The sequence below is a fragment of the Emys orbicularis genome, chromosome 1, assembly GCF_028017835.1.
Source record: "Emys orbicularis isolate rEmyOrb1 chromosome 1, rEmyOrb1.hap1, whole genome shotgun sequence".
NCBI classification, from domain to species: Eukaryota; Metazoa; Chordata; order Testudines; family Emydidae; genus Emys; species Emys orbicularis.
This window is the reverse complement of record NC_088683.1, coordinates 336,197,496-336,223,556: the sequence shown is the minus strand read 5'-3', so window position 1 is coordinate 336,223,556 and position 26,061 is coordinate 336,197,496. Positions and strand designations below refer to the sequence as shown.

Genomic DNA, 26,061 nt, shown 5'->3' with positions numbered 1-26,061 from the left:
CAGTTCAGTTTCTCTCATTGCCTCAAAGCCTAGAGAGGGAGCCTGATGATCCGAGAGACCACCAAGCCCTCTGAATGGCTTTAGCTCAGGGGTTCTCAAACTGGGGGTCAGGACAAGGTTCTTACATGGGGGGTTGCGAGCTGTCAGCCTCCACCCCAAATCCCGCTTTGCCTCCAGCATTTATAATGGTGTTAAATATATTAAAAATGTTTTTAATTTATAAGGAGGCATTGCACTCAGAGGTTTTCTATGTGAAAGGGGTCACCAGTACAAAAGTTTGAGACCCACTGTTTAGCTAATAGTTTTTACAGTTAGTTTTATAGTATAGTTTTAGTAATTTTATTTTTTGGTTGCCTGTTGCAACCTTTAGTTGTTAGAACTTTTATTCACCTGGTATGCCGTTTTTTGGTTCTCCTGGATTCAAATTCTGCTTCTCATGCAAGGGAGCTATCCAAGCTTTGAACAGATACTCAAAATGCCTGAATTGCCTGGGAGAATTGCACATTCCAAATAGATTTGCAAGTCTTGAAGCTTTCAATATAGGAAGGACAGGGAGACCCACCTTCAGGTTTTCCTAATGACTAAATCAACAAGACTTCCTTCTGAACTGGGCTTACTTAGAGAACCCTGACTCGAATCACAAGTACAATGACAGCATCATCCTCAGACAGATCACAAGTGTCAGGCATTGCCTTCCAGTAGTCATGCCTCGTGGTTGGAGCAGAGGTCGAAGCCAGACATAGGGTTAGGACTGGGCCGAGGGCAGTGCTGAAACTGGGATCTGGGGACAGGTCCTGGGCGGAACCATAGACAAGCCAAAATAAGTACCATAGCGGGAGTCCAGATGCAGGCCAAAGGTTGAAGCCGGGTGGTCAGAGTCCTTGGATAAGGCAAATCAGTACCATATCTGGAATCCAGTTACAGGCCAAAGGTTGAAGCTGGGTGGTCAGAGTCTGAGGGTCCGGAGGGCGGGGGGGGGTCAGGAGGTAGAGGTAGGGCTGGAGTGGGTTAGCTATAGGGCTGGAGCAAGATCAAAGCAGGGCAAAGACAAACCTGGAGCAGACTGGAATAGGGCTTGGGCAAGGCTGGGGCAGAAACAGGAACTGGATCAAGAGCAGGCTGGAAGTCTAGAGAGTGCTGCCACATGCCTGAAGGCTGAGTCACTGCAGGCTCTGTTGGAAGGGTAAGTCAGTGCAGCTGAGTTGTTGGAAGGGCAGCTAAGTGAATAGCCTTGGGTTGGCTGTTGGTTTGTCTCACAACAGGGAGCTACAAATCCCAGAGGTAGGTTACCCACCAGAGCTTCCACTAAGAGGAAAACATACCCATGGCACTGAACATTCTCTGGGACTTTGTATCCCACAGTGGTTCCTGCTGAAGCTCAGTCCCAGGTTGGTTCCAACTATATGGTACTGAAGTATCCAGCACTGAAAACCAGAACCTTGGGGAAGAGTATGGCACTAACCCCGGCAGTGTCTATCTCAATGGTGCCAGCACTGATCCTCTTGGCACTGGAACCAAGCCAGTTGGAAATTGCTATACCAACACAAGAAAACCTGGTTCTCACACACCTGTCTATGCTGTCCCACATGGCACTGTTTAGATACTCAGCACCAATGGATCTGCCTACACCCAAAACCACAGGGTCTATGGTCTCTGAGAAAGAGGAGAATGTACATCAATCACCTAGAGCTCAGAGCTGTACAGAAGGCCTGCGAGTCCTTTCTCCACCTAACAACAGGGCAGTCAGTTCAAATCATGACAAAAACATGACCACTATGTTTTACATCAACAAACAAGGCAGTACCAGGTTTTCCCCACTTTGCCAGGAAGCAGTCAAATTCTGGAACTGGTGCATCAACCAACTGTCAAGTGACCGGGACATGGGCAGTTGTGCCTAGTGGAGCAGGAGTAATGCTTAATGGTTAGAACAGGGGTCACTGGCCAGACGTTGGAGCCCAGGGTCAGAACCAGAGTCAGAGACCAGATGCCAGAGGCAACGGTCAGACCCAGAGTCAGGAGCCAGGAGTTGAAATGCAGGGTCAGAACCAGGTTGCCTGGAGTGAGGCAAGTCAGGGGCAAGGCTGGCACCAAGGCAGGGGCAAGGCTGGCACCCCGGCAGGAATGGGGATGGGAACAAAGCAGGCACAGGAGCTATGACAGCTGTGGACAAACGCTTTGAGCAGCCACTGAATTGCAGCTGCTACTGGGTCAGACCAAAGGTCCATCTAGCCCAGTATCCTGTCTTCCGACAGTGGCCAATGCCAGGTGCCCCAGAGGGAATTCATCAAGTGATCCATCCACTGTCACCCATTCCCAGCTTCTGGGAAACAGAGGCTAGGGATACCATCCCTGCCCATCCGGGCTAATAGCCATTGTTGGACCTATCCTCCATGAATTTATCTAGTTCTTTTAAAAACCCTGTTATAGTCCTGACCCTCACAACATCCTCTGGCAAGGAGTTCCATGGGTTGACTGTGCATTGTGTGAATCATAAATACTGGAGCTATATTGGTCAGGCAGAGTCACAGTGGGGCAACCTGGCTAGCAGATAAAACTCCTGGCCAGATAATGCCTAGCCAGATAACTGCTTAATTCCTAGCCAGATAATGCCTAGCTAGATAATGCCAAAGAACTGGTAACAGTATGCAGTGTATATATATTAACAATTGATTAACAATTGACCAATCAGTAAAAGCACGAGGGAGTTATTGATAGGCAAATAGATTAACAAATCAGGAATTGTTGCTGGGTAATCAGTAATTGTTGCAGTGCAGAGTAAGACTAGTACCCTTCACATGAATCATAACCATAACAGGACTTTGAGACTCGCACTCCTCAAGCCAGAAGTCCCTTCTCAACATGTGCAGATCCACAAAGGTCACACAGTGAATACTGTGATTGACAGCCCTAGGCTGCACTCACTCTACTGGTCCTGTGCTGTTAGTACAGCATACGGGACTGAGCCTGTGGCTGCCAGAATAGAGGGGCCTTCTAATAGTTTGGGGTGAAATGGGATGAAAGCCAAAGTTTGCGAAGAACAGACTTTGCAGGTGGGAGCATGGGTTATGTTACTGTAAACGAATTTGGCCAAAGACAACAGGGGAACCCAATCATTTTGGTGAAAATTCAGGAAACAGCTGAAGTACTGTTCCAATGTCTGGTTGACTTGTTTGATCTGGTTGTCAGTCTGAGGGTGATAGACAATTGAGAGGAGGGGCGTGGTGTTGAGAAGATAAAGGAATTCCTGCCAAAACAGGGAAGCAAATTGGGTGCCCCAATCAGAAATGATGTGTTCTGGCATGCCGTGGTATTGGAAGATGTGTTCCAAGAAAAACCATGCCATTTCATGGCTGATGGAAGAGTACGATAGGGGATGAAATGGGACATTTTCATCAGGAGGTCCATCACTGTCAGAACGACTGAGTGCCCTTGGAAGTGGGGCTGCTCCACAATGAAGTCCACAGAGAGGGTAGATCAAGGGCGTGGGGATGTGGGAAGGGATGGAGATGGCTCACAAGTCTCACGTGTGGCTTTTGGGGCTTGGCATAGAGTGGCTTAGCCAGAATCAAATTTAGAATGATATGTAAATATATCAACACAGTATTGGAGAGAGAGCCATCATTCTTGGCTACAAAGAATATAGGGGCATTAGCTGGGGAGAGAGGAATGAATCCTTTCAGAGGTTTTACTCTGGATACTCCTGGAGGGCCTGTAGGTCTTTTTCAAAGAAAGTGTGTCTGAAGGGAATCTCAATCCCTTGGCAGAGTTCAGTGGGGCAGTTGTAACTGTGGTAGGGTATCTGCCTTCTGTTTTTTGAACATCCTGGTGAACTCCAGGTATTTGACAGGAATATTAGGTGTCGCTGGACCTGCTACTCTCCTCTCTGGGAGCCTTGAGGGTTAGAGTGCACCACAGAGTGTGGTCAATCGTGAACCAGGACTAAAGAGGCATTCTCATCAGCACTGCAGAGAGCGGAAGAGCACTGTCCTTGATTGCCAGCTGATTAAGGGGTTGTGGGTGACAAACCAAGGGGTGCCGAGATTGACTGGCAACTGTGAGGAGCAGATCATCCAAAACTGCATGATTTCCTAATGGCTGCCACTGGTCATGACCTCCAGGGGTGCCATTTGATATGTGATGGGCCCCAAAGAGAGGGGTGACCTGTCAGTCTCAATGCGGGGAGTTTTTGTGGAGGGTAGGAATCTGATAACTCTTGACAAATTCTTGGTTGATGAAGTTACTGGATACATCCTCGTCAACCAATTTCTCAAAGCAGAGGTTAGGCATGGCAGGGTGCCGGAGGTGGAGGGGAAGACAAAGGGGAGTGGTGTGCTGGTTAGGGGTTGTCAGGATTCCGGCAGAGCCATGGCAGAGCAGCTCTTTGTGGGGGCAGAGTGGAGTACTGACTCAGCCCTGGCTCCGCTTCTGGGGCTGGGTCCTGGCATTTCCCAGGCTGAGGGGGTGGCGTTGTTTCTTGGACAGATGTGGCACAAATGCCTGGATTCCCCACAATATAAGTGGGGTCCTAGAGCCTGGCACTGGCTCTTTCATTGGTAGAGAGGTGAGGTCAAACTTGATTGATCTGCATTGCCTCGAGGTCTGGTAGATTGCCCAGAATCCCATAAAATGGAAAGGTCTGCCGTATGTGCCCTTGCAGCAGAGCATGAGAACCGAAGAGCATATATATTCTCCCTAGCTACTGCTGGCCAAAAAGACTCTGATCTCTGACACACGAGGTGCATGTGTACCATCACTGGAATGTGCCTATGGACAACTCATCTCAAACTCCAGTTACTGTATATTGAGTAACTTTGTTTTATCAATGCTTTGTCATTTAATTATTTAATACTATTTGCAGTTTCCTTGCCAAAAGAGGAGTGAGAGAAGACATTGCAACCTTTGATGCCCGTAACATTCCAAAGGAAATACGAGAGAGTGTAGAAGAACTTCTGTCTAAAAACAAGACATCTTTTGATCCAAAGGTAACTCTCTTATTGGATTACATTAAAATAAATGGACTAGCTTCTGTGGTCCACCAGGATCACTGTGCGCTACGGACACAGTGCAAAGTGGACTTAAACTGATAGGAGGTAGCCAGTGGAGAATTCTACCGACAGTGGGGAAGGCTATCAGTAGAAACAGAGAGAGAAAATTTTGCAGAGGAGGCTCTACTGTCTTCTGCCCCAGTTGCCTCACCATCCTTAGTGTAAGGGGGTTTGTTGGAAGTGGGACATGGATGAGATGAGGAAAAGTGGATGTGTAATAAACTATAGGCCTCAGGGACCTTATGGCAATGGCATAAATAAGGGTTGTGGCGGAGCCAGGCAGCTCTGAATCTGGGAACCTCAACCTGCTCCCTGTGACCTCCCTGCAGTCAGAACCTTACCTCTAATTTTAATTAACAAAAGAGACTAAGGTAACCTAATGGGTTAATGGCCTTCAAAGCTTAATTTGAATAAATCAAGACAGCAATAGTTATATAAAAGAATTCTACAACATTAGTTCCTTATTTTTTAAAAGGAAGAGTATAAGGATGTGACCTTGCAAATAGGAGACTCATGCTAGTGGACTCGGCACTCTCTCCAAACCCAATTGACTTCCCCGGGGCTTGTCATGGGCACACGGGTCCACTCAGGTGTTGTCTCTGCAGAAATGGGGCCTAAAATATAATCTCTTCTCATAACAATTTCCCATCCCTCATTTAAAAGATCAGCTCAATAGCACAAAATGGCAAATTGGTAGTCCCTGATAATAGTGTCTATGATTAACTTAAGAACATAAAAATGGCCATGCTGGGTCAGAACAAAGGTCCATCTAGCCCAGTATCCTATCTTCTGACTGTGGCCAATGCCAGGTGCCCCAAGAGGGAATGAACAGAACAGGTAATCATCAAGTGATCCATCCCCTGTCGCCCATTCCCAGCTTCTGGCAAATAGAGGCTAGGGACACCCACCCACCCATCCTGGCTAATAGCCATTTATGGACCTAGCCTCCATAAATTTATCTAGTTATTTTTTGAACCCTATTATAGTCCTGGCCCTCACAACATCCTCTGGCAAGGAGTTCCACAGGTTGACTGTGCACTGTGTGAAGAAATACTTCCTTTTGTTTCTTTTAAACCTGCTGCCTATTAATTTCATTTGGTGATCCCTATTTCTTGTGTTATGAGAAGGAGTAGATAACTCTTCCTTATTTACTTTCTCCACACCAGGTTTTATAAACCTCTATCAGATCCCACCTTAGTCGTCTCTTTTCCAAGCTGAAAAGTCCCAGTCTTATTAATCTCTCCTCATACGGAAGCTGTTCCATACCCCTTATCATTTTTGTATCATCTGCAAATTTTGCCACCTCACTGTTTACCCCTTTTTCCAGATCATTTATGAATATGTTGAATAGGACTGATCCCAGTACAGACCCCTGGGGGACACCACTATTTACTGCTCTCCATTCTGAAAACCAACCATTCATTCCTACCCTTTGTTTCCTATCTTTTAACCAGTTACCAATCGATGAGAGGACCTTCCCTCTTATTCCATGACAGCTTACTTTGCTTAAGAGCCTTTGGTGACGGACCTTGTCAAAGGCTTTCTGAAAATCAAAATATACTATATCCACTGGATGCCCCTTGTCCACATGCTTGTTGACCCCCTCAAAGAATTCTAGTACATTGGTGAGACATGATTTCCCTTTACAAAAACCATGTTGACTCTTCCCCAACAAATTATGTTCATCTATGTGTTTGACAGTTCTGTTCTTAGTTTCAACCAGTTTGCCCAGTACTGAAGTCAGGCTTACTGGCCTGTAATTGCTGGAGCCCTTTTTAAAAATTGGTTTCACATTAGCTATCCTCCCGTCATTTGTTACAGAAGCTGATTTAAATGATAGGTTACAAACGACAGTTAGTAGTTCTGCAGTTTCACATTTGAATTCCTTCAGAACTCTTGGGTGAATACCATTTGGTCTGGGTGACTCATTACTGTTTAATTTATCAATTTGTTCCAAAACCTCCTATAATGTCACCTCAATCTTGGACAGTTCCTCAGATTTGTCACTTAAAAAGAATGGCTCAGGTTTGGGAATTTCCCTCACGTCCTCAGCCATGAAGATTGATGAAAAGAATTCATTTAGTTTCTCTGCAATGGCCTAATTGTCATAGAGTGCTCCTTTAGCACAGGGGCAGGCAAACTTTTTGGCCTGAGGGCTGCATCGGGTTTCAGAAATTGTATGGAGGGCCAGTTAGGGGAAGCTGTGCCTCCCCAAACAGCCAGGTGTGGGCCAGCCCCTCTCCCCTATTCTCCCCCCCTGCTTGTCGCCATGTGACGGTCCCCCCTGGGACTCCTGCCCCATCCACCTCCACCCTGCTCCCTGTCCCCTGATCGCCTATGGAACACCCACCCCTGACTGCCCCCTGCCGCCCCATCCAACCCTCTCCTTCCTGACTGCCCCTGGGACCCCTGCACCTATTCAACCCCCTGTTCCCCGCCCTCTGACCGCCCCGACCCCTATCCACACCCCTGCCCCCTGACCACCACCCCGAACTCCCCTGCCCTCTATCCAACCCCCCCTGCTCCCTGTCCCCTGATCACCCCCGGAACCCCTGCCCCTGACTGCCCCCCGCCACCTCATCCAACCCCCCCGTCCTTCCTGAGTGCCCCCGGGACCCATGCCCCCATTCAACCCCCCTGTTCCTTGCCCTCTGACCACCCCAACCCCTATCCACACCCCGAACTCCCCTGTCCTCTATCCAACCCCCCTCTGCTTCCTGCTCCCTTAGCACGCTGCCTGGAGAACCGGTAGCTGGCGGCGGTACAGCCGTGCCGCCTGGCTGGAGCCAGCCACGCCACAGCGCAGCACAGAGCACCGGGTCAGGCCAGGCTCTGAAGCTGCTGTGCCTGGCCGCCTAGAGCATTGTGCTGGCGGCACAGCGCGCTGAGGCTGCGGGGGAGGGGCTGGGGACTAGCAACCCGGGCCAGGAGCTCAGGGGCCGGGCAGGAGGGTCCCGCGGGCCGTAGTTTGTCCACCTCTGCTTTAGCATCTTGATCGTCCAGTGTCCCAGTTGGTTGTTTAGCAGGCTTCCTGTTTCTGATATATTTTTTTTTAAAAATTGCTATTACTTTTTGACTCTCTGGCTAGCTGTTCTTCAAAATCTTTTTTGGACTTCCTAATTATATTTTTACACGTCATTTGCCAGAATTTATGCTCCTTTCTATTTTCCTCACCAGGATTTAACTTCCACATTTTAAAGGATGCCTTTTTGTCTCTCACTGCTTCTTTTACTTTGTTGGTTAGCCCAGGTGGCACTTTTTTGGTTCTCTTACTGTGTTTTTTAATTTGGGATATACATTTAAGTTGAGCCTCTATTATCTTGTCTTTAAAAAGTTTCTATGCAGCTTGCAGAGCTTTCAGTTTTGGCACTGTGCCTTTTAATTTCAGTTTAACTAACTTCCTCATTTTTGTGTAGTCCCCCTTTCTGAAATTAAATGCTACCGTGTTGGGCTGCTGTGGTGTTTTCCCCGCCACAGAGATGTTAAATTTCATTATATTATGGTCACTATTACCAAGCGGTCCAGCTATATTCATCTCTTGGATCAGATCCTATGCTCCACTTAGGACTAAATCAAGAATTGCCTCTCCTCTTGTGGATTCCAGGACTAGCTGCTCCAAGAAGCAGTCATTTAAGGTGTCAAAAAAACTTTATTTCTGCATCCTGTCCTGAGGTGACATGTACCCAGTCAATATGGGGTTAGTTGAAAATTATTATTGAGTTTTTTATTTTTATAACCTCTCTAATCTCCCTGAGCATTTCACAGTCACTATCACCATCCTGGTCAGGTGGTTGGTAATATATCCCTACTGCTATATTCTTATTAGTAGAGTATGGAATTACTACCCATAGAGATTCTGTGGTACAGTTTGGTTCATTTAAGTTTTTTACTTCATTTGTTTCTATGCTTTCTTTCACATATAGTGCCACTCCCCCACCAGCACAACCTGTTCTGTCCTTCCGATATATTTTGTACTCTGGTATTATTGTGTCCCATTGATTATCCTCATTTCACCAAGTTCCTGTGATGCCTATTATATCAATATCCTCATTTAATACGAGGCACTCTAGTTCACCCATCTTGTTATTTAGACTTCTAGTATTTATATATAAGCATTTTAAAAACTTTTCACCTTTTAGCTGTCTGTCATTACATGATGAAATTGAATGGGATTCTTTTTCATTTGACTGTTTCTCATCAGGTCCTACCTGTATTTTATCATCTTCCATTCTCTCCTCTTTACTAGGACATACAGAATCTCCATTAATAGATCCTCCCCTAGGGGATGCCTCTGTCCAAACCACATGCTCCTCCGTACCTGTCAGCTTTTCCCCAGTCCTTAGTTTAAAAACTGCTCCATGACCTTTTTAATTTTAAGTGCCAGCAATCTGGTTTCATTTTGGTTTAGGTGGAGCCCATCCTTCCTGTATAGGCTCCCTCTTTCCCCAAAAGTTTCCCCAGTTCTTAATAAATCTAAACCCCTCTTCCCTACACCATCGTCTTATCCACGCATTGAGACCCTTCAGTTCTGCCCTGCACGTGGAACTGAAAGCATTTCAGAGAATGCTTCCATGGAGGTCCTGGATTTCAATCTCTTACCTAGCAGCCTAAATTTGGCCTTCAGGACTCGCTCCTATCCTTCTCTATATCATTGGTACCTACATGTACCACGATCACTGGCTCCTCCCCAGCACTACACATAAGTCTATCTAGATGTCTCGAGAGATCTGCAACCTTTGCACCGGGCAGGCAAGTCACCATGCGGTTCTCTTGATCATCGCAAACCCAGCTATCTATGTTTCTAATGATTGAATCCCCCATAACTATTACCAGTCTCTTCCTAATAATTGGAGTTCCCTCCCCTGGAGAGTTATCCTCAAAGTCCACTTTGCAGTTTCTCTTGTGTGTGAAATTCAGTAAGGACCTTTTTATAATTTGTATTGATTTTTCTTTTCAGAATGCTAAACGAGCTAGTATTGCAGCTGCTCCACTTGCAGCTTGGGTTAAGGCCAATGTCCAGTATTCCTATGTCTTGGAACGAATTCAGCCTCTGGAAAAAGAACAGGCAGGATTGGAAGCGTGAGTAAGATGCATTTTACTCTGCAGTTGTTCTGCATTCCAAAGATACCTGTAGTGTTATTAATTAAATATTTTTAAAAAGTGATACTGTACAGTGATTGCACATAACTTTGCACAACTTTGCCCAAAAGTGCATCCTGGTTCAATAGCAAAATGATGACAGCAGTGTGTGTGTATATAAATAAACAAGTGGAAAGATGGGGAAATAGGTTATGTATAAATTAGAAGGATAAATATACAGGATCGCAGATTAGATGATCTCATGGTCCCTTCTGGCCTTAAATTCTGTGACTCTATGAAATAACGCAAGTGTCACATACTAGTTCATAATCATTACTTTATTGGATGTAGAAACCTAAACCCAATATAGCGTGTTAGGTGATCTCAATGTAACTCCTGCTACTTTACGAGAGGTGCAGTTTCTTTCTCTGCAGGCAGCTGGTTAGGAGAGATCTTAGTGTGGTTTTAGCACAATCGTGGCTACTGGGTCTCCACAGCAGTGAATTAGTCTTTGGATCACTATAAATTGGGGGACCTGTGGCCATGGTTTTCCAAAGTCCCAAAAGTCAGTCCTGATTGGGTGTTTGGAGAGAGCTGGCATGACCCCTGATCTTCACAAAGAATCACAGTGACAAACTTTCAATATTAGTGTTTGGTTTACATTTTCAAGGCTGTTTTTATAATAAACAGTGCTAGAAACATTTTTTTAAAGTGAAAACTGAGACTATCTTTGACATTTACGGGTCACAAAAATCAAGGAAGGCCTGTGTCTTTGGGTGAGAAGGTCCTAAATGCTATCTCCTCTATTACATTTTTTAAATATTTTTTATTGTTTTTGCTTTTTGGTTGGTATGAATCTGAATCTACATCAATAATAAAGTAGAAAATTATTTTTTAGTAACCTAAAGAAAACTGAAGACAGAAAACAGAAGCTAGAAGATTTGCTTAACTCTGTTGGTCAAAAAGTGTCAGAACTAAAAGATAAGTACGTTGGTTTTGCTTACATGTCTGTGGAATGGTTTTCATAATAATTTTGTTGATTGATTTTAATATTTTAATGCTACTTTAACAGAAAAGGCTTCACAGCAAAAATACGGTTGCGTTTGATTAGTCCTTATTCTTGAAATGTCTAGAGATGTCTTCCTGAGGCTTAAGAAAAGTTCAGATAGAAGCTGTTTGTCATCCTCTGTCTAAAAGAGGACAACTAGTTTTCTTTCATTTGGTTTTAATCCACTGCTCTATTTTTCTGCAGCCTACGGTCTCCTATGATTCTGGACACATGGTTTGCTCTCCTCTCCCTGCAGCTCAAGAGGCAGATCAGCGTTTTGTAGCCGCGTGTTCTGGTTCCCTCCCCCCTCCCAGCACCTGCTTGCCGCCAGTTTTCTCTCCCTCTGCAGCAGCAGACAGTGGCAATTTTTTTTGTTTCTGCCCTTCCTTCTTCTATTTTAACTTTTTTGCCCATTTTTGGGGGCAGTCGGAAGCAATGTTCTTCCTCATCGGCATTCCTCCTCCTCCCTGGGTTGGTTAACAACTTGGGGTTTAACGCTCCCTGAGCCTCTGCTGCAGCATCTCTCTGCTGGCTCCTCTGCCCCTCAGAAGTATACCAAGCAGCCAAGAAAGCACTGGGTCAAACCCAAGCGTGTATGCCTAGATTGTAGTAAAGCATCTTGCAGAGTCTCAGAGCCTGGGCTCCAGCCTGAGCCCGAATGTCTATCCATCGATTTTATAGCTCTGCAGCCCGAGCCTGAGTCAGCTAACACAGGCCAGTCACAGCTGTTTAATTACAGTGTTGACATACTTATATGTGAGGCAGCCTTCCCAGGATCAACAGATGTAGAGTTTGGCCCAGTCTGCACCCAGCCTTCCATTCCTAACTCCATTAGGTCCAGGGGCTGCAGGTCAGACAGGCAGGTTGGGTCCTGTACCCACTGAGACAGCTGCAACTCCAACGGGGGGAAAATGGACCAGGAAAGCCAGTGCAAAGCAGGAAGGGGCTCCAGAAGTGAGGAGGACCCTGACCACTTGACTTGCGATAAATCCTGGGGGACCTCTTCAAAACAAAGAGGGGAGGCTTGCGGGGCCACAAGTCCCCACCCCCCAAGTCTTAAAGTGGATCCTGAGCACCTTGGGAAAAGAAGCAGCCGTCCTCTCTCACAAACCACCCAGGAGGGCTCTGGCAAAGACTCTGCACCCCTCTCCCAGGAGGAATGGGACCCACTGGGGGAGGACTGTGAGACAGACCTCTCTAAAGGGCTCTAGGCCCTAAGAAAGGCCAGTCACACAAGTCCTCACCAAAGCCACAGCAGCGTTTCTGCACTCCCAAAGCAAGCTAAACATGTTAAAAAATGTGAAAAGGCTAAAAAGGGAAAGAAAAAGTACAAAAAAATCCAGGAGATATGAGTCCTCTGACTTCTCTTTCTCCATCTCCACTGAGGAAGGTGAGCTATCTGCCTCTGAAATCTGAGCAGGCCCCGAAGAGTAAGCCTCAGAGTAAATGTCTCCCCTCAAAATACTCCCTTGAGGCTGCAGTACTCCTTTGCTTCTCCTTCAAGCAAGTGATTAGGGATGAATGGAACAAGTCTGATAAGGGGAAGCATATTAACAAGAGCAACCTCAGTTTCTGTAACATTCAAGAACCAAAGGGCTCTGTTGCGGAGATAATGAAGATTGATGCCACTGTAGTGTCCCTTGCCAAGGATATGGTTATCCCCTCAGAAGGGGAGTTCTACCTTAAGGACCTCATGGATAGAAATATAGAGGCCACCCTCAAAAAGAGCTATGAAACCTCCTCTACTACCCTCCAAGTGTCCCTGGCAGCTACCTGCTTTGCGGGACCATCTCTCTTAGCTGGAAGACCTTAAAGCCCTTAAGGACAGAGATCACCTGACTTTGGCTCCACTTTAAAGTCTTCCTAGCAACAGTGTTTGAATAGCTGATGACTCAAGGGATGCAATGACGTTCTCAGTCCGAGCCAGGGTTTCCAGTTCAGCCAGGCACCATCTATGGCTCTATCCTTGGGAGTTGTTACTGACTCTAAGCAGGTTCTAAAATCAGTTAAGTTTACAGGCTCCTTCCTTTTTGGAGAAAAGCTGGATAATGTGGCTGACAATGCAGCAAAATGCAAAGAGTGCCTCTTTTCCCACGGAGAGCCCTCAGGAAAGAATATAGACTGGTCAGACAGATGCACTCATTTCACTTCTTGTCCTCGCAGAGGTACCAATAAAACAACGACAGATTCTGCAAGGGAAAACAGTGGTATCGAGATCCAGGGAGGAAGTCCTGAGGGACCTCAGCCACCCAACATCCAGTTTATGACAAAGATCTCATAGGCCTTCACCCAAAGCTGAATCTAGGGGGCAGGATTTTCCATTTCCTGGAGGAATGGTTTTCATCTACCACAAACAAGTGGGTCAGGGAAATAGTGAGCCAGGGATATTCCCTCGAGCTGCTGTCTCCACCCCATCAGTTCATCATCCAATCACCCAGCTCCAGCAAACCTATAAAACATAATCTGATCCAGAAGGAAATATCTCACATTGAGGATATGGGAGTAATAGAGACGGTTCTCTGGGTTCTACTTCATCTTCATTGTACAGAAGTGCATGAGGACTATCAGAGATATTCTCAACATCAAAAGGCTCAACAAGTGGATGAAGAAAACAAAGTTTCAAATGGAGACCCTGGCCTCTATGGTGTCATCTTTGTTCTGGGGGGACTTCTGGATTTCAGTAGATAGTGCGGATACATATCTCCATATCCCTATCAGACCATGCCACTACAGACTTCTGAGGTTTGCCTACCTCAGGAAACTTTATCAGTACCAAACACTCCTGTTCGACCTGTCTTTGGGCTCCAGGGTTTTTACAAAGATGGTGGTGGTGATAATAGCCAGGCACAGGTCACAGAGAACTCACTTGTACCACTTCCTAAATGACATCCTGATCAGAGCTCCATCGCAGTCAGCTCACAGGGCCATGTCTTGGATGCTGAATCTTCTCCAGCCACACAGCTTCATCATCAGTGCCAAGAAAAGTTCTCTAGTTTCATCCAGGAATTTATTTTCTTGACCCAGAGCCAAAAGAGGTCTACAATAACACTATGCTTTCCAACTGCTCGGACTCATAGTATCATCCTTAGGAATCACTCCATGGGCACAATCACACATCACAAGTCTTCAAGCCTTCACACTAAAGGTGTGGGACCACTCCCCGGAACACATGAACAATCAAGTAGGGGTTCTAATACAGATGTTCAACTCCTTATAATGTTGATTTGCCCACAACAATATCTTGAAAGGCATGCTTATCTGCCTTCCACATCTTTTAGTCCTCACAACCAATGCCTGTCTGGAGGGCTGGGGAGCTCACTTGGAGATTGAAACAACTCAAGGCCTCTGGAGCGAGGAAGAGAAGGCTCACAGCATAAACTTCCTAGAGCTGGGAGCAATCAAACTAGCTCTGCAAAGCTTGCAGTCCACCCTAAGTGGGAACCACATTCTGGTTCAATCACAAAATATGACTTGGGTTGCATATTTAAACAACTAATTGGGAACAAGGAATCTAGTACTAATGTGGAAGCAATATAAGTAATGAAGTAGGCAGAATAATGAAGTAGGCTGTCTGTCAGAGCGATCCACATCAAAGAGTGTCTGAACCAAAAGGATACTCGTTCAACAGCCACGGGGTTCAAGAACTCTGAGTGGTGTCTGAATCAGGAGGTTTTCTATCTCATCGTTCAGACATTCAGCCTCCCTTCAAGTGATCTGTTAGCAAATCATATGACTGGAAAGAGGCCAAAATACTTCACAAGGGAGGCAGACCCTATATCCATGGGGACAGATGTCATATCGCACAATTGGCCGCAGGGCCTGCTTTATGTGTTTCTACCGTATCCATTACTGGGAAGAGTGGTCCAGAAAATAAAATGAGAACAGGAAATGGAAATACTGATAACTCCTCATTAGTTGAGGAAACCTTGGTTCTCAGACCGGGTAGAGCTGAAACTGGAGGCCCCCCCATCTATCGTATGTGGAGACTGGATGTCCTCTTGCAGGGTCCTCTTCATCCAGACCTGAAACAGCCTGGCTATTGAGAGGGAAGGACTAAAAGATCTCGTTCTGCCCTCCAGAGTCATTAAGACGTTGCTTTTGTCTAGGAGAGTAATGACACAAAGTGTACTCCTGTATCTAGTCTAGATCCAGCAAGAGCACATTGCAAATCCCTGAAATACTGGAATTTCAACTATTTTGAACTTTCTCCAAGAAGGCATAAACAGAGGCCTTCAGCCCAGTAACATTGCACATCAGGTGTCTTCTTTTAGCAGAGTGCTATTCACAGGATCCTTGGGCTCCTTAGCAGACAATCCACAGATAGCCAGCTTCCTTAACCCTGGTGGTCAGGCCACTCTTCTAAAAATGGGACCTACCACTAGTTTTGAGGGCTCTGACAAGCCATGCCTTTGAGACTCTGACTTCAGTTTTGGCCTTTCATTTATCCACTAAGACTTGTTTTTTAGTAGCTGTCATATCCGCCAGGTGAGTGTTGGAGCTGGCAGCCTTATCTATACAGGAGCCTTACTGCATGTTCCATGAGGACAAGTTGGTGCTCAGGATGCCAGAATCCCTTCATCCTAAGGTAAATTCCTCCTTCCACACATCCCAAGAAGTTGTGTTTCCTTTGTTCTGTCAAAACCACAAAATCCAAAAGAAAAGCTGTGGCACACCATAGAGGTCAGAAGAGCATGGAAAATCTATCTCAAACACACAGAATCCACAAGAAGATTGGGCTCCTTATTCGTGTCCTTCCACCCAAACTGCCAGAACCTCAGAGCTTTCAAGTTCTCCATCACTAGATGGATTAAACTATGTATTGTGGAAGCCTATAAATCATCAGAGGCTCCTGTCCCAGAAGGGACTGAGGTGGAATGAGCAAGTGCGTCCACTTCAGAAATTTGAAAAGCAGTCATTTGGTCTATAGCTAGCACCTTCATTATGGAGCCACACAGCCGTGCCCTCTCTGCTTTTGCTTGCTGTCAGATGAGTTATTCCCAAAATATAAAATTTGCATAATATCATTAGCAAATATTCCAGAGAGAAAAAATAACTAGGTTCATTAGACCAAAGAAGATGGTCATACAGTAACGATTCATTTCTGCTGAGGAATGATCTTATGAGAGTGACCCCTGAAGAGGGATGGGGGTGGGGTGTGGTGATAGCAACTAATATAGATAGAAGGGAATATCCCAGGTCCATTGTGCTTAGGACCCACTGATCTGATGTGATGTGAGTCCAAGCACTGAGGAAGTGGGATGGATGATTGGCAAAGGTATGGATAGGAACAGATTCATCTTCAAGCAGTGGTATGCTGCCCTCAACAAGCCTGTCAAAATGCATGTTTAGAGTTAGCCGTTGGTCAAAAAGATTCTTCTGTCACATGTGATGAGGAGGGTGGTGGTCACCTCCTGTAATTCCTTCCCCTTTTTATCAGCAGGTCTTGGAGACAAGGTATTAAGCTGTGATATTTGTGAGCCTGCTGGGGGCTGGAATTGCTTCCTTATTGCAGGTGTATAAATTTCAAGGGACTTCAATGTTTCCCTGGCATCTTTTAGGCTATGCAGTCTATTGTCTATCTTTTTCTGAGAAGAAGGACGGACCCTCGAATGGCAAATCCTGGATGTCTGCTCTACTTCAGGAGGGAGACCAGAAGATTGGAGCCACAAACACCTACTCATAGAAATAGCAGATACCATGGAGTAAGCTGCTGAGTCTGCTGTGTCCAACATGTCCTGAAGAGCTGTCCTTGCCATAAGCTTCAGAGACAGGAGAGCAACTTAGAAGTCCAGAATTGTGGGAGATGTTGCTAGCAGAAAGGAAATTTATTAGTAAGACATTTTTCATTATTGGGACCAACCAGTGACAGTATCTCCCTTTCTTCTTTGTACCATCCCATCAGGTACTGTTATACCACAGAGGCATAGAATGGCCTTTTTTTCTAATCTATGGTGGAATTTCTTTACTCAAATTCATTTTTAACCAAACCTTTTATTATGGTACCCAAAATTGTGCACACAGCTCCAAGCGTAACCAGCACCATGCAAAGAGGAAAAGGGAAATATCTGATGTAAGGGCTTTTATGAAGTTAGTTCCTTCATTTAAAAAGAGGAAAAATAATTGATGCTATTTATGTCCTGTTACAATAAGAAGTACATTAAAGCGTCACTAATGTGGATGTTACTAAACCACCCACCAGGGCCGGCTCTAGGCACCAGCAAACCAAGCACGTGCTTGGGGCGGCACATTTTCAGGGGCAGCATTCCGGCCATCTTTTTTTTTTTTTTTGCTTCCGGCATCAAAAGCCTAGAGCCAGCCGTGGCAGCAGCAGCGCGTCGTGCACAGGGGGTGCGCTGGAGCCACTGCGGTTCGCGCCATGGGAGAGCAGCGCCCGCACCTTGTGGCTGGGCCGGGCAGGCTCTGAGTGGGGGACACTCGGGCTGGGGGCTGCCCTGTGGGGCACAGGGAGCCGCCTGCAGATGCCGCAGGGCGGCCGCCCCCCAGCACCGCAGCCGAGGCTGGGCAAAGCGGCCCAAGCCGCCCAGGGACTGCGGCAGGGCGGCCAGAAGCAGCAGCAGCGGGGCCATAGAGGGCGGGGCGCTGCCGTGCGGGGCCCGCATCCCACTCTCCGGGGCTCCGCTCCCTCTGGGGCTACCCTGCCCTGGCTCCTCAGCCCCTTGTCAGGGCGGTCCCCCGGCTCTGCCCTCCCGGGTCCCGGCAAGTCCTGGAGGCGGGAGCCCTGGCTGGAGGGACCCTGGGCTGAGGCACAGCCTGGGAGCCTTGCTGCTTACCCCAACCCTGCCAGCGCCAGACCAGCTGGAGGCAAGGGGGGAGCGGATGGAGTCAGCACTAGGGGGGAGCCCAGGGCTGGGGCGGCAGGGGGTGTGAGTGGGGTAGGGGGGAGAGCCCAGTGCTGGGGCGGTGGGGAGGAGAGAGAGCCAGGGATGGGGCGGCAGGGATGCGGGTGGGGGAGGGCACTAGTGGGGGTGGGGGGGGGTGAGAGCCCACGGCTGGGGTGGGGGGCAGCCAAAATTTTTTTTGCTTGGGGCGGCAAAAAACCTAGAGCCGGCCCTGCCACCCACTACATCATTTGCACAAAAATATTGGTGATTTCTGCCAACTACTTAGCACAGATTTAAAGCTAGATGATTCAGTGAAGTCTCTTATTTTACAAATAAGTTGTTGTATATTATTTTTCCAAAATATACTGCATTTCATTTACTAGCATATTTGGATGTATAGTAAGCACATATTATGAAGTCCCGATGAATGAACACCTAATTTAAAAGTATCGTTAAATTGGCAATAATTTAAAAGTATAGTTTTTTTACAGGTTCCAGAGTAGAACAACTGAAGCAGCTAAACTTGAAGCTGAAGTAGTTAAAGCACAAGAAACACTCAAAGCCGCAGAGGTACTGATTAATCAACTTGATAGGGAGCACAAGAGATGGAACACACAGGTTTGTTACAGAAACTTTCATAAAATAGATGCCACCGTATAAAAAAACTTGACTTAATACTTTATATTCTCTTTTTTTAAAAGGCAATTGTTTGATCATACAATGTGTTTATGGAATATAAATTATGTGGCACTCTATTGCAGCTCCTAAATGTTTATTCCATTATATTTAAAAGCTGTTGTCACCACTCAAAAGCTTTATTTTAAATTTCTTCTGAAACTTTCTCCTATTCCATTATTTAGGTTTTCTTGTCAGATAAGGTCTGAATGTGCCCAAAATGCATTATTTAATTAATATGATAAAATGTATTATAATTTCCATGATGTAAAACTGTTATGAGTCTCAGCAGTCATGTGACTGTTTTATGGCCAAGATTATCAAAAGTGTCTAGTGAGTTTGGGTTCCCAATTTTGAGACACCTTGAACAGGCTTGATTTTTCAGAAATCTCTCAAAATCAGCTTTTATGTGTCTCATATTGGGAACTCAGAAATTGAGGCACCCAAAATCATGGATTACTTATGAAATCTTGGCATATGTAATTTATCACAGTTTGGTAACCACTGACACTGGGGAGAAAAAGAATATTTTCTCTCAAGCCATCTCTGCTAATCCTCATTTAAGGAATTGTAAAACTGCAGCTAGCTTCTTTGGAGATGCCCCATCGGCTACACTAAGCAGAAACTGGTCGCTGTAGAGAATCTAGCCCCCAAAATGATCCTGTGGCTTTTCTACTCATGAAAATGTCACAATTTTATAGTTGTTTGAGTGATTGCAAGTGTCCATTCCATCGTAAGTGTGTGTATGTGGCTTAGGCACAGTTGTCAGAGATTTTTCCCTTGGCAGTTCCTGTCGGGGAAGTGTTAACGCCCTCCGGTGCCTTGTGCCACTTCGCACAAGTATAAAGGGCTGCACTGCCCCTGACCCACCACAGTTCTTTCCTACCACTAGTGATGGTTGTTGTTGGAGCGACAATCTTTGTTTCTTCATATTTTCCCTCCCTTACACTATTTGTGTATTTGCAGTGTAAATAGTAGCTGTGCAATAGTTTTTAGTCTTGTATAGTATATCTGTAAATGGTTAGTTATAGGATTAAGTTTAGAATGTGCTATCTTTTTAGTGTGGGGTTACCGGTGCCTGGTGGGACACTGGACATGATACTGGACTGATGCCCCGTTTTCCTGGCTTCAAGGCCTGTTTTTTATGTAACAGATCTATGCCAGTGAGTGACCCACATCCCAGATGCCTTAAGTGGCTGGGAGAGGTGCATGTCAGTGACAAACGTCACATTTGTAGAGGGTTCAAATCCCATTCGAAAAGGGTACAGGGTTTCCAGGCTCAGGTACCTACTCATGGAGTCTGCACTTTATCCGCCATCAGAACCTTCCTGCTCTGAATGGGTGCAGAGCAGATCCAAGTCTGTTAGGAGTGCTTCCTCCCATTCTGACAGAGTTCTCAGGCAAATCTACATCGCTGGTGCCTAAGAAGAGACTGCATAAGTCTCCTAAGGACTTGGTACTGGGACCCTCGAAGAAGTTCACAAGGTCTCAGTGGGACGTTCCAAACAGTCATACCCCCCAAAATCAATCCGTGAGACAGCAGGGATTGCTGACTCCAGAACCCAGGAAGGGCCTGTTGAGAATAATCCCTGAAAGATCAGCGCACCTCTCGGTACCGCAGGCTCAGCAGCCCTTTCCAATGCCGTCAACATGCAAGGGTTTTGAGGCAGCCAGAGAGTTGCTTAACTTGTTGGTACTGGCTTCTCCCATGATTCAGGAGCCTTGCATGGAATAGATATTGGAACCACACTCCCGCGGTCCCGGCTTAAGCCCCAGAGCACTACTTGGTACCGGCCACTTCTACTCTTGCAGCATCTCTACAATGTATTGCATCTAGAGGCAAGCCAGCAATGATTTCACTGGTTCCCCCTTCTCCAGGCTTGGAACCCCTTTCCCCCAGTATCAAGAGGTTCAGCTCCCCCATGGTCAGAAGAAATGGACTCTACATCAGATTCGGAAGTTGGATCCTTTGTGTTCCAACCTGAGCATGCCCAACAGCCCCAGCGGGGTGCCTGTCTGGTGTGGTACCATTCACAGCCTCAGCATTCTAAGAGTCAGTGGCCTACACAGAGCTGGATACCTTCTGGACCCTTGGGGCTTCCCTCCACATTCCAGAGCCTCTCTGCTCCATTCCTGCACCTCTACATGAGCCAGGTGCTGGGAGCATCTACAGGAGAGTCACCATCTTTGTTCCCTCGGTACTGGGATTAGTACTGTGCAGAGAGAGCTGCATGCTGGGGACTCCCCTGTAGAGGAGTTAGAGGAGGGACCTCCTCAACAACCTTTAGCCTCTTCTTCTTTGTTTCCCGATGAGGCAGTAGTGGCTGAGTCTACCTCCCCACCTCTTGATGGCTTTAAAGCTCATCAAGACTTGTTGCAGAGGATGTCTGCAACTTTAGCTATCCAGCTAGAAGAGGTACAAGAAAGGTCACATGGGCGTGTGGACATTTTAGCATCTGCAGGACCCTCAAGGGTAGCTCTTCCTATAAATGAAGCTATTCTGGAGCCTGTCAGGATTTTATGGAAGACTCCTTTTTCTCTGCCTCCCACTGCCAAAAGAGTGGAGAAGAGATATGTCCCGTCACAGGGATTCAAGCACTCTTACAGATACCCTCTTCCAGTCTCTCTTGTGGTCATAGCTGCCAGCAAAAAGGAAAGGTCAGGACACCAGGTCTTTACTCCAAAGGGAACGGAAGCAAAAAAAACCTCAATCTGTTTGTCCAGAAATTTTATTCCATGGGAGATTTACAGTTCAGGATTGCAAACCAGCAAGCTCTGCTGGGTCGTTATGACTTCAGCCTGTGGGGTAATATCCTGAAATTCAAAGACAAGATTCCTGATGAGGCAAAGCAGGAGTTCTCTGCTTTGGTGGAGGAAAGCAAATTAGTTGTCAGAACAGCATTGCTGGTGAGCCTGGATGTGACAGACTCTGCAGCTCGAGCTATTGCCTCCGCCATCATGATGTGATGTTCATCTTGGCTGCAGGAATCAGGCCTCTCCCCGGAGGTGCAACAAACAATTCAAGACCTCCCATTTGAAGGCCTCTTGCTGTTTTCCAGTAAAGCTTGATGAGAGGCTTCAGAACCTTAAGGATTCAAGAGTGACCCTTAAGTCTCTGGGGATCTATGTACCGGTGGCAAAAAGAAAGCCATTCCTTCCACAGCATTCCCAAAAGTGTCAGCCATTCTTGCTGCATTCCCAGGATCTGTCCAAAAAGAGGGTCAGGGTTGCAAGAGGCATCCTTCTCCTCTATTCGTCTCTTCAGCTGCCAACTCTTCTAGGCAATCTGGATCATCTAAGCAGTCATTTTGACCCACTGGTTGAGAGCAGTGTACTGCTCCCCATAGTGCCATCTTTCCCGACCCCTATTATTGCCAACCACCTATCCTGCTTCCTAAATGCTTGTACCCGCATCGGAGGGGGCTTAAGCATAGTAGAACTGGAATACACCCTTCCATTTATTTCTACTCCCCCTTCCCACTTCTCTTCACCTTCCCATTTCAGGGACCGCTCTCATGGGCGCATGCTACTTCAGGAGGTTCAGTCTCTCCTCCTTGTGGGGGCTATACAGGATGTTCCCATGTTCAGAGGGAAGGGATTTTATTCCCACTACTTCCTAATCCCAAAAGCAAAGGGGGGAAGGGGGGTTCACGCCTATTTTAGATCTGAAATTCCAGATGGTCACTCTAGTCTATTAACAATTCCTTAGCATCAATAAAAGATGCTTATTTTCACGTGGCAATTCACCAGAGCCACTGAAAATTTCTCAGGTTCATGGTAAACAGATTTCATTACCAATTCTCAGTGCTGCCTTTCAGACTATCAGCGGCTCTTTTCATTTTCACAAAAATGTATGGCTTTAGTAGTGCCATTCCTGCAAAATTCAGGACTCCAGGTATTCCCTTACCTGGATGACTGGCTAGTCAGAGGCTGATCCAGGTTTCAGGTACTCTCCAGCCATTATTTAATCCACTTTTGACATGCTGGGGCTACTAAGTCCATCCAGAAGTCCATCCTGTCTCCTGTTCAAAGAACAGAATTCATTAAAGCAGTCCTGGACTTTACAAAGGCCAGGGCTTTCCTACCACAGAAGATGTTCCAAATGATGCAACTCATTGCTGTAGATATAAAGGTGCACCCTATCACCACAGTTTGGAACTGTCTCAAACTTCTAGGACACATGGCAGTGTGCACATCTGTGGTGCAGCATGCTAAGACTGCATCTACATCTACATCAGACATCTACACGGTTGGATAGCCTCGGTGTATTCACCAGCCTGTCATCATATAGTCATGGTGGTCCAAGTATCCACTCAGGTGTTATCCTTCCTGGATTGGTAGATAGAACCTATGAATATTTGTGAGGGAGTTCACTTTGCTCCTCTGCAACAGGGTCTCACTGTAGTCATAAATACATTGGATCTAGGTTGGGGAGCTCACTTAGGTCACCTTCAGATTCAAAGCCTTTGGACTCCCCAGGATCTGAGTCTCCATATAAATATCACGAAGCTATGAGCCATCCATCTGGCTTGTATGACATTCCTTCCACACATCAGGTGGTGGTGGACATGGACAACACAGTAGCTATGTTGTATATCCTCCCTCCAGTTGCATTCCTGCCCAAAGTCTTATCCAAAGTCAAGCAAGATTCTGCTCACCTTATTCTAATAGCCCCTGTGTGGTCCCATTGAGATTGGCTGTCAACCCTACTAGCCCTATTGGTCAGACCTCCACTGTTGCTCCTGAGAGATGTGGATCTCATTTTCCAGGACCACAGCAGCCTTTGTTATCCGAAACTTCAGGCCTTCCACCTGACAGTGTGGATGATTCATAGCTGACACAGACTTAGAGCAGATTTATTCTAAGGGGGTGCAGGAAGTGCCACTGAATAGCAGGAAGCCTTCAAGTAGGTCTACTTACATTGATAAGTAGAAGAGATTTTCCATCTGGTCCATATAAAGAGGTATTCCCTCAGACCAAGCTCCAATTAGACATATCTTGGATTATCTTTTGTTTCTGAAACACCAAGGATTGGCTTGGTTCCATCAGAGTTCATCTGGCAGCTATCTCAGCTTTCCACCCGCCTGTGGATAACCGATCAATTTTTTCGAACTCTATGTCCATCAGGTTTCTAAAGTGTTTGTGTTATATTCATAATCTGGTTCCTCAGTGGAGTTTAAATCTGGTGCTAGCAAAGTTGATGGGTCCTGCCTTTTGAGCTGCTAGCAACTTGTTCTCTGTTTGCACCTGTCAATAAAAGTAGCTTTTCAGGTGAGTAGGGGAGCTGTGAGCTTTGCTATCAGAGCTACTCTATACAATTTTCTTTAGGGACAAGGTTTTCCTTCAGCCTCATGCTAAATTCCTGTTTAAAGTGGTTTCCAAATTTCACATGAGTCAAGCGATTTATTTACCAGCATTCTTTCCAAAGCCTCATTTGAGCAAAGGAGAGGAAAAATGCCATCAGATTTAAACATCATTTAGATGTTAGAAGAGCTTTGGCTTTTTACCTGGAGCGGACTAAACCATTCAGGTCTTTGTCTCAACTCTTTGTCACATTCTCAGACTGAGTCAAGGGCCACCCAGTCTCTTTCCAGATGATCTCTTCTTGGATTTCCGGTTGTATTTGTTTATGCTACCGATTGACCAATGTTGCACCTCTTAATAAAGTGGCGGCTCACTGGGCCAGGTTGGTGGTGTCTTCCGCGGCTTTTCTGGCTCGAGTTCCCATTCTGGATATTTGTAGGGTGGCAAGCTGGCCATTGCTCCATACATTTGGCTCTGAAGGTGCCATCTGTCATGAATCCGCTACATACCTTTTTTTTTTTTTTTTTTAGGTTTCAGAGATCACAGATGAACTAACCACTCTGCCTAAAAGAGCTCAGTTGGCTGCTGCTTTCATTACTTATCTTTCTGCTGCTCCAGAGGATCAGCGAAAAATTAGTCTGGATGAATGGACAAAATCAGCTGGTCTTGAAAGTACGTATTTTATTTTCTTTGACATGAAGACAAGTGAGAGAGATTGATAATTTTAATACATATTTTTGTTTATAAATCTTGGAAATTCATAATGCTTTGACAGATTAATAACACTACTTTCATATTGGAAAAAATAATCCCAATTATACATACAAAATGATGGGATCTAAATTAGTTATTGCCACTCAAGAAAGAGATCTTGGAATCATTGTTGATAGTTCTTTGAAAACATCTGCTCAGTGTGCAGCTGCATTCAAAAAAGCTAATAGAATACTAAAAACATTAGGAAAGGGACCAATAATAAAACAGAAAATGTCATCATGCCACTATATAAATCCATGATTTTCCCACACCTTGAATACCAGGTGCAGTTCTGGTAGCCCCATTTCAAAAAATACATAAATATTAGAATTGGAAAAGGAGCCAAGAAGGGCAACAAAAATTATTAGGGGTATGAAACACTTCCATATGAGGAGAGAGTAAAAAGACAGGGACTGTCCTTAGAAAAGAGGAGATTAAGGGGGGCTATGATAGAGGTCTTTAAAATCATGAATGGTATGGAGAAAGTGAATAGAAATTATTTACCCCTTCACATAACACAAGAACTAGGGATCAACCGATGAAATTAATAGGCAGCAGATTTAAAAGAAACAAAAGAAAGTACTTTTTCACACAATGCACAGTCAACCTGTAGAACTCGTAGCCATGGGATGCTGTGAAGGCCAAAAGTATAATTAGGTTCAGAAAAGAAGTAAGTAAGTTAATAGAGAACAGGTCCATCAAAAGCTATTAACCATGCTCTGGTTGTCACTAAACTTGCAACTTCCAGAAGCTGGGACTGGATGATGGGTTGGATCACTCAAAATTGCCTTGTTCTGTTTATTCCCTCTGAAGCATCTGGCACTGTCCACTGTCAGAGACAGGATACTCGGCTAGATCGACTATTGATTTGACCCCGTATGGTCGTTCTTATGTTCTTATGTATGGTAGCTACATGTAGGCACAGCTTTAGCAATCATCAGTGATCTGAGTTTGCTATCCCTGGATGGGAAAGTGCCAAAAATTGATTCTTCTTCCAGGTGTATGTCTTCCCAAGAACTCACAACGACATAAACCCGAACAGACTGTAATGTCTTTTGATTGTATATAGGCACACAATCGCTGCAGAGAAATCAATGGTGGAAAGTATAGATCCCCTTACTTGGAGGAATATGGTTAATTTGCCTATTCCAAAAATGAGGGATGGTCAGAAGACAATCGTTTCTTTATCCTTTATGTATTAATAACACTCTCCTATAACATCAGAGCTATAGAAAATATCAGTAATTAAAAAAAAATTATAAAGGAAATATACAGAACTGTATTGTATACAGCAGAATCTCTTGTAACTAGTGAC

The 26,061-nt window shown here is 45.6% G+C and overlaps 1 protein-coding gene across 1 annotated transcript in view; it reads left to right on the top strand.

Annotated features, from left to right (window-relative positions):
* DYNC2H1 (dynein cytoplasmic 2 heavy chain 1) overlaps positions 1–26,061 on the top strand; it is a 370,096-nt gene that overhangs the window by 126,142 nt on the left and 217,893 nt on the right. Inside the window, exons 58-62 of the mRNA XM_065405465.1 lie at positions 4,859–4,982; positions 10,003–10,124; positions 11,023–11,109; positions 18,506–18,632; positions 24,524–24,665. Coding sequence (XP_065261537.1) covers positions 4,859–4,982; positions 10,003–10,124; positions 11,023–11,109; positions 18,506–18,632; positions 24,524–24,665 — 602 coding nt within the window. The remainder of the gene's footprint in view (positions 1–4,858; positions 4,983–10,002; positions 10,125–11,022; positions 11,110–18,505; positions 18,633–24,523; positions 24,666–26,061) is intronic.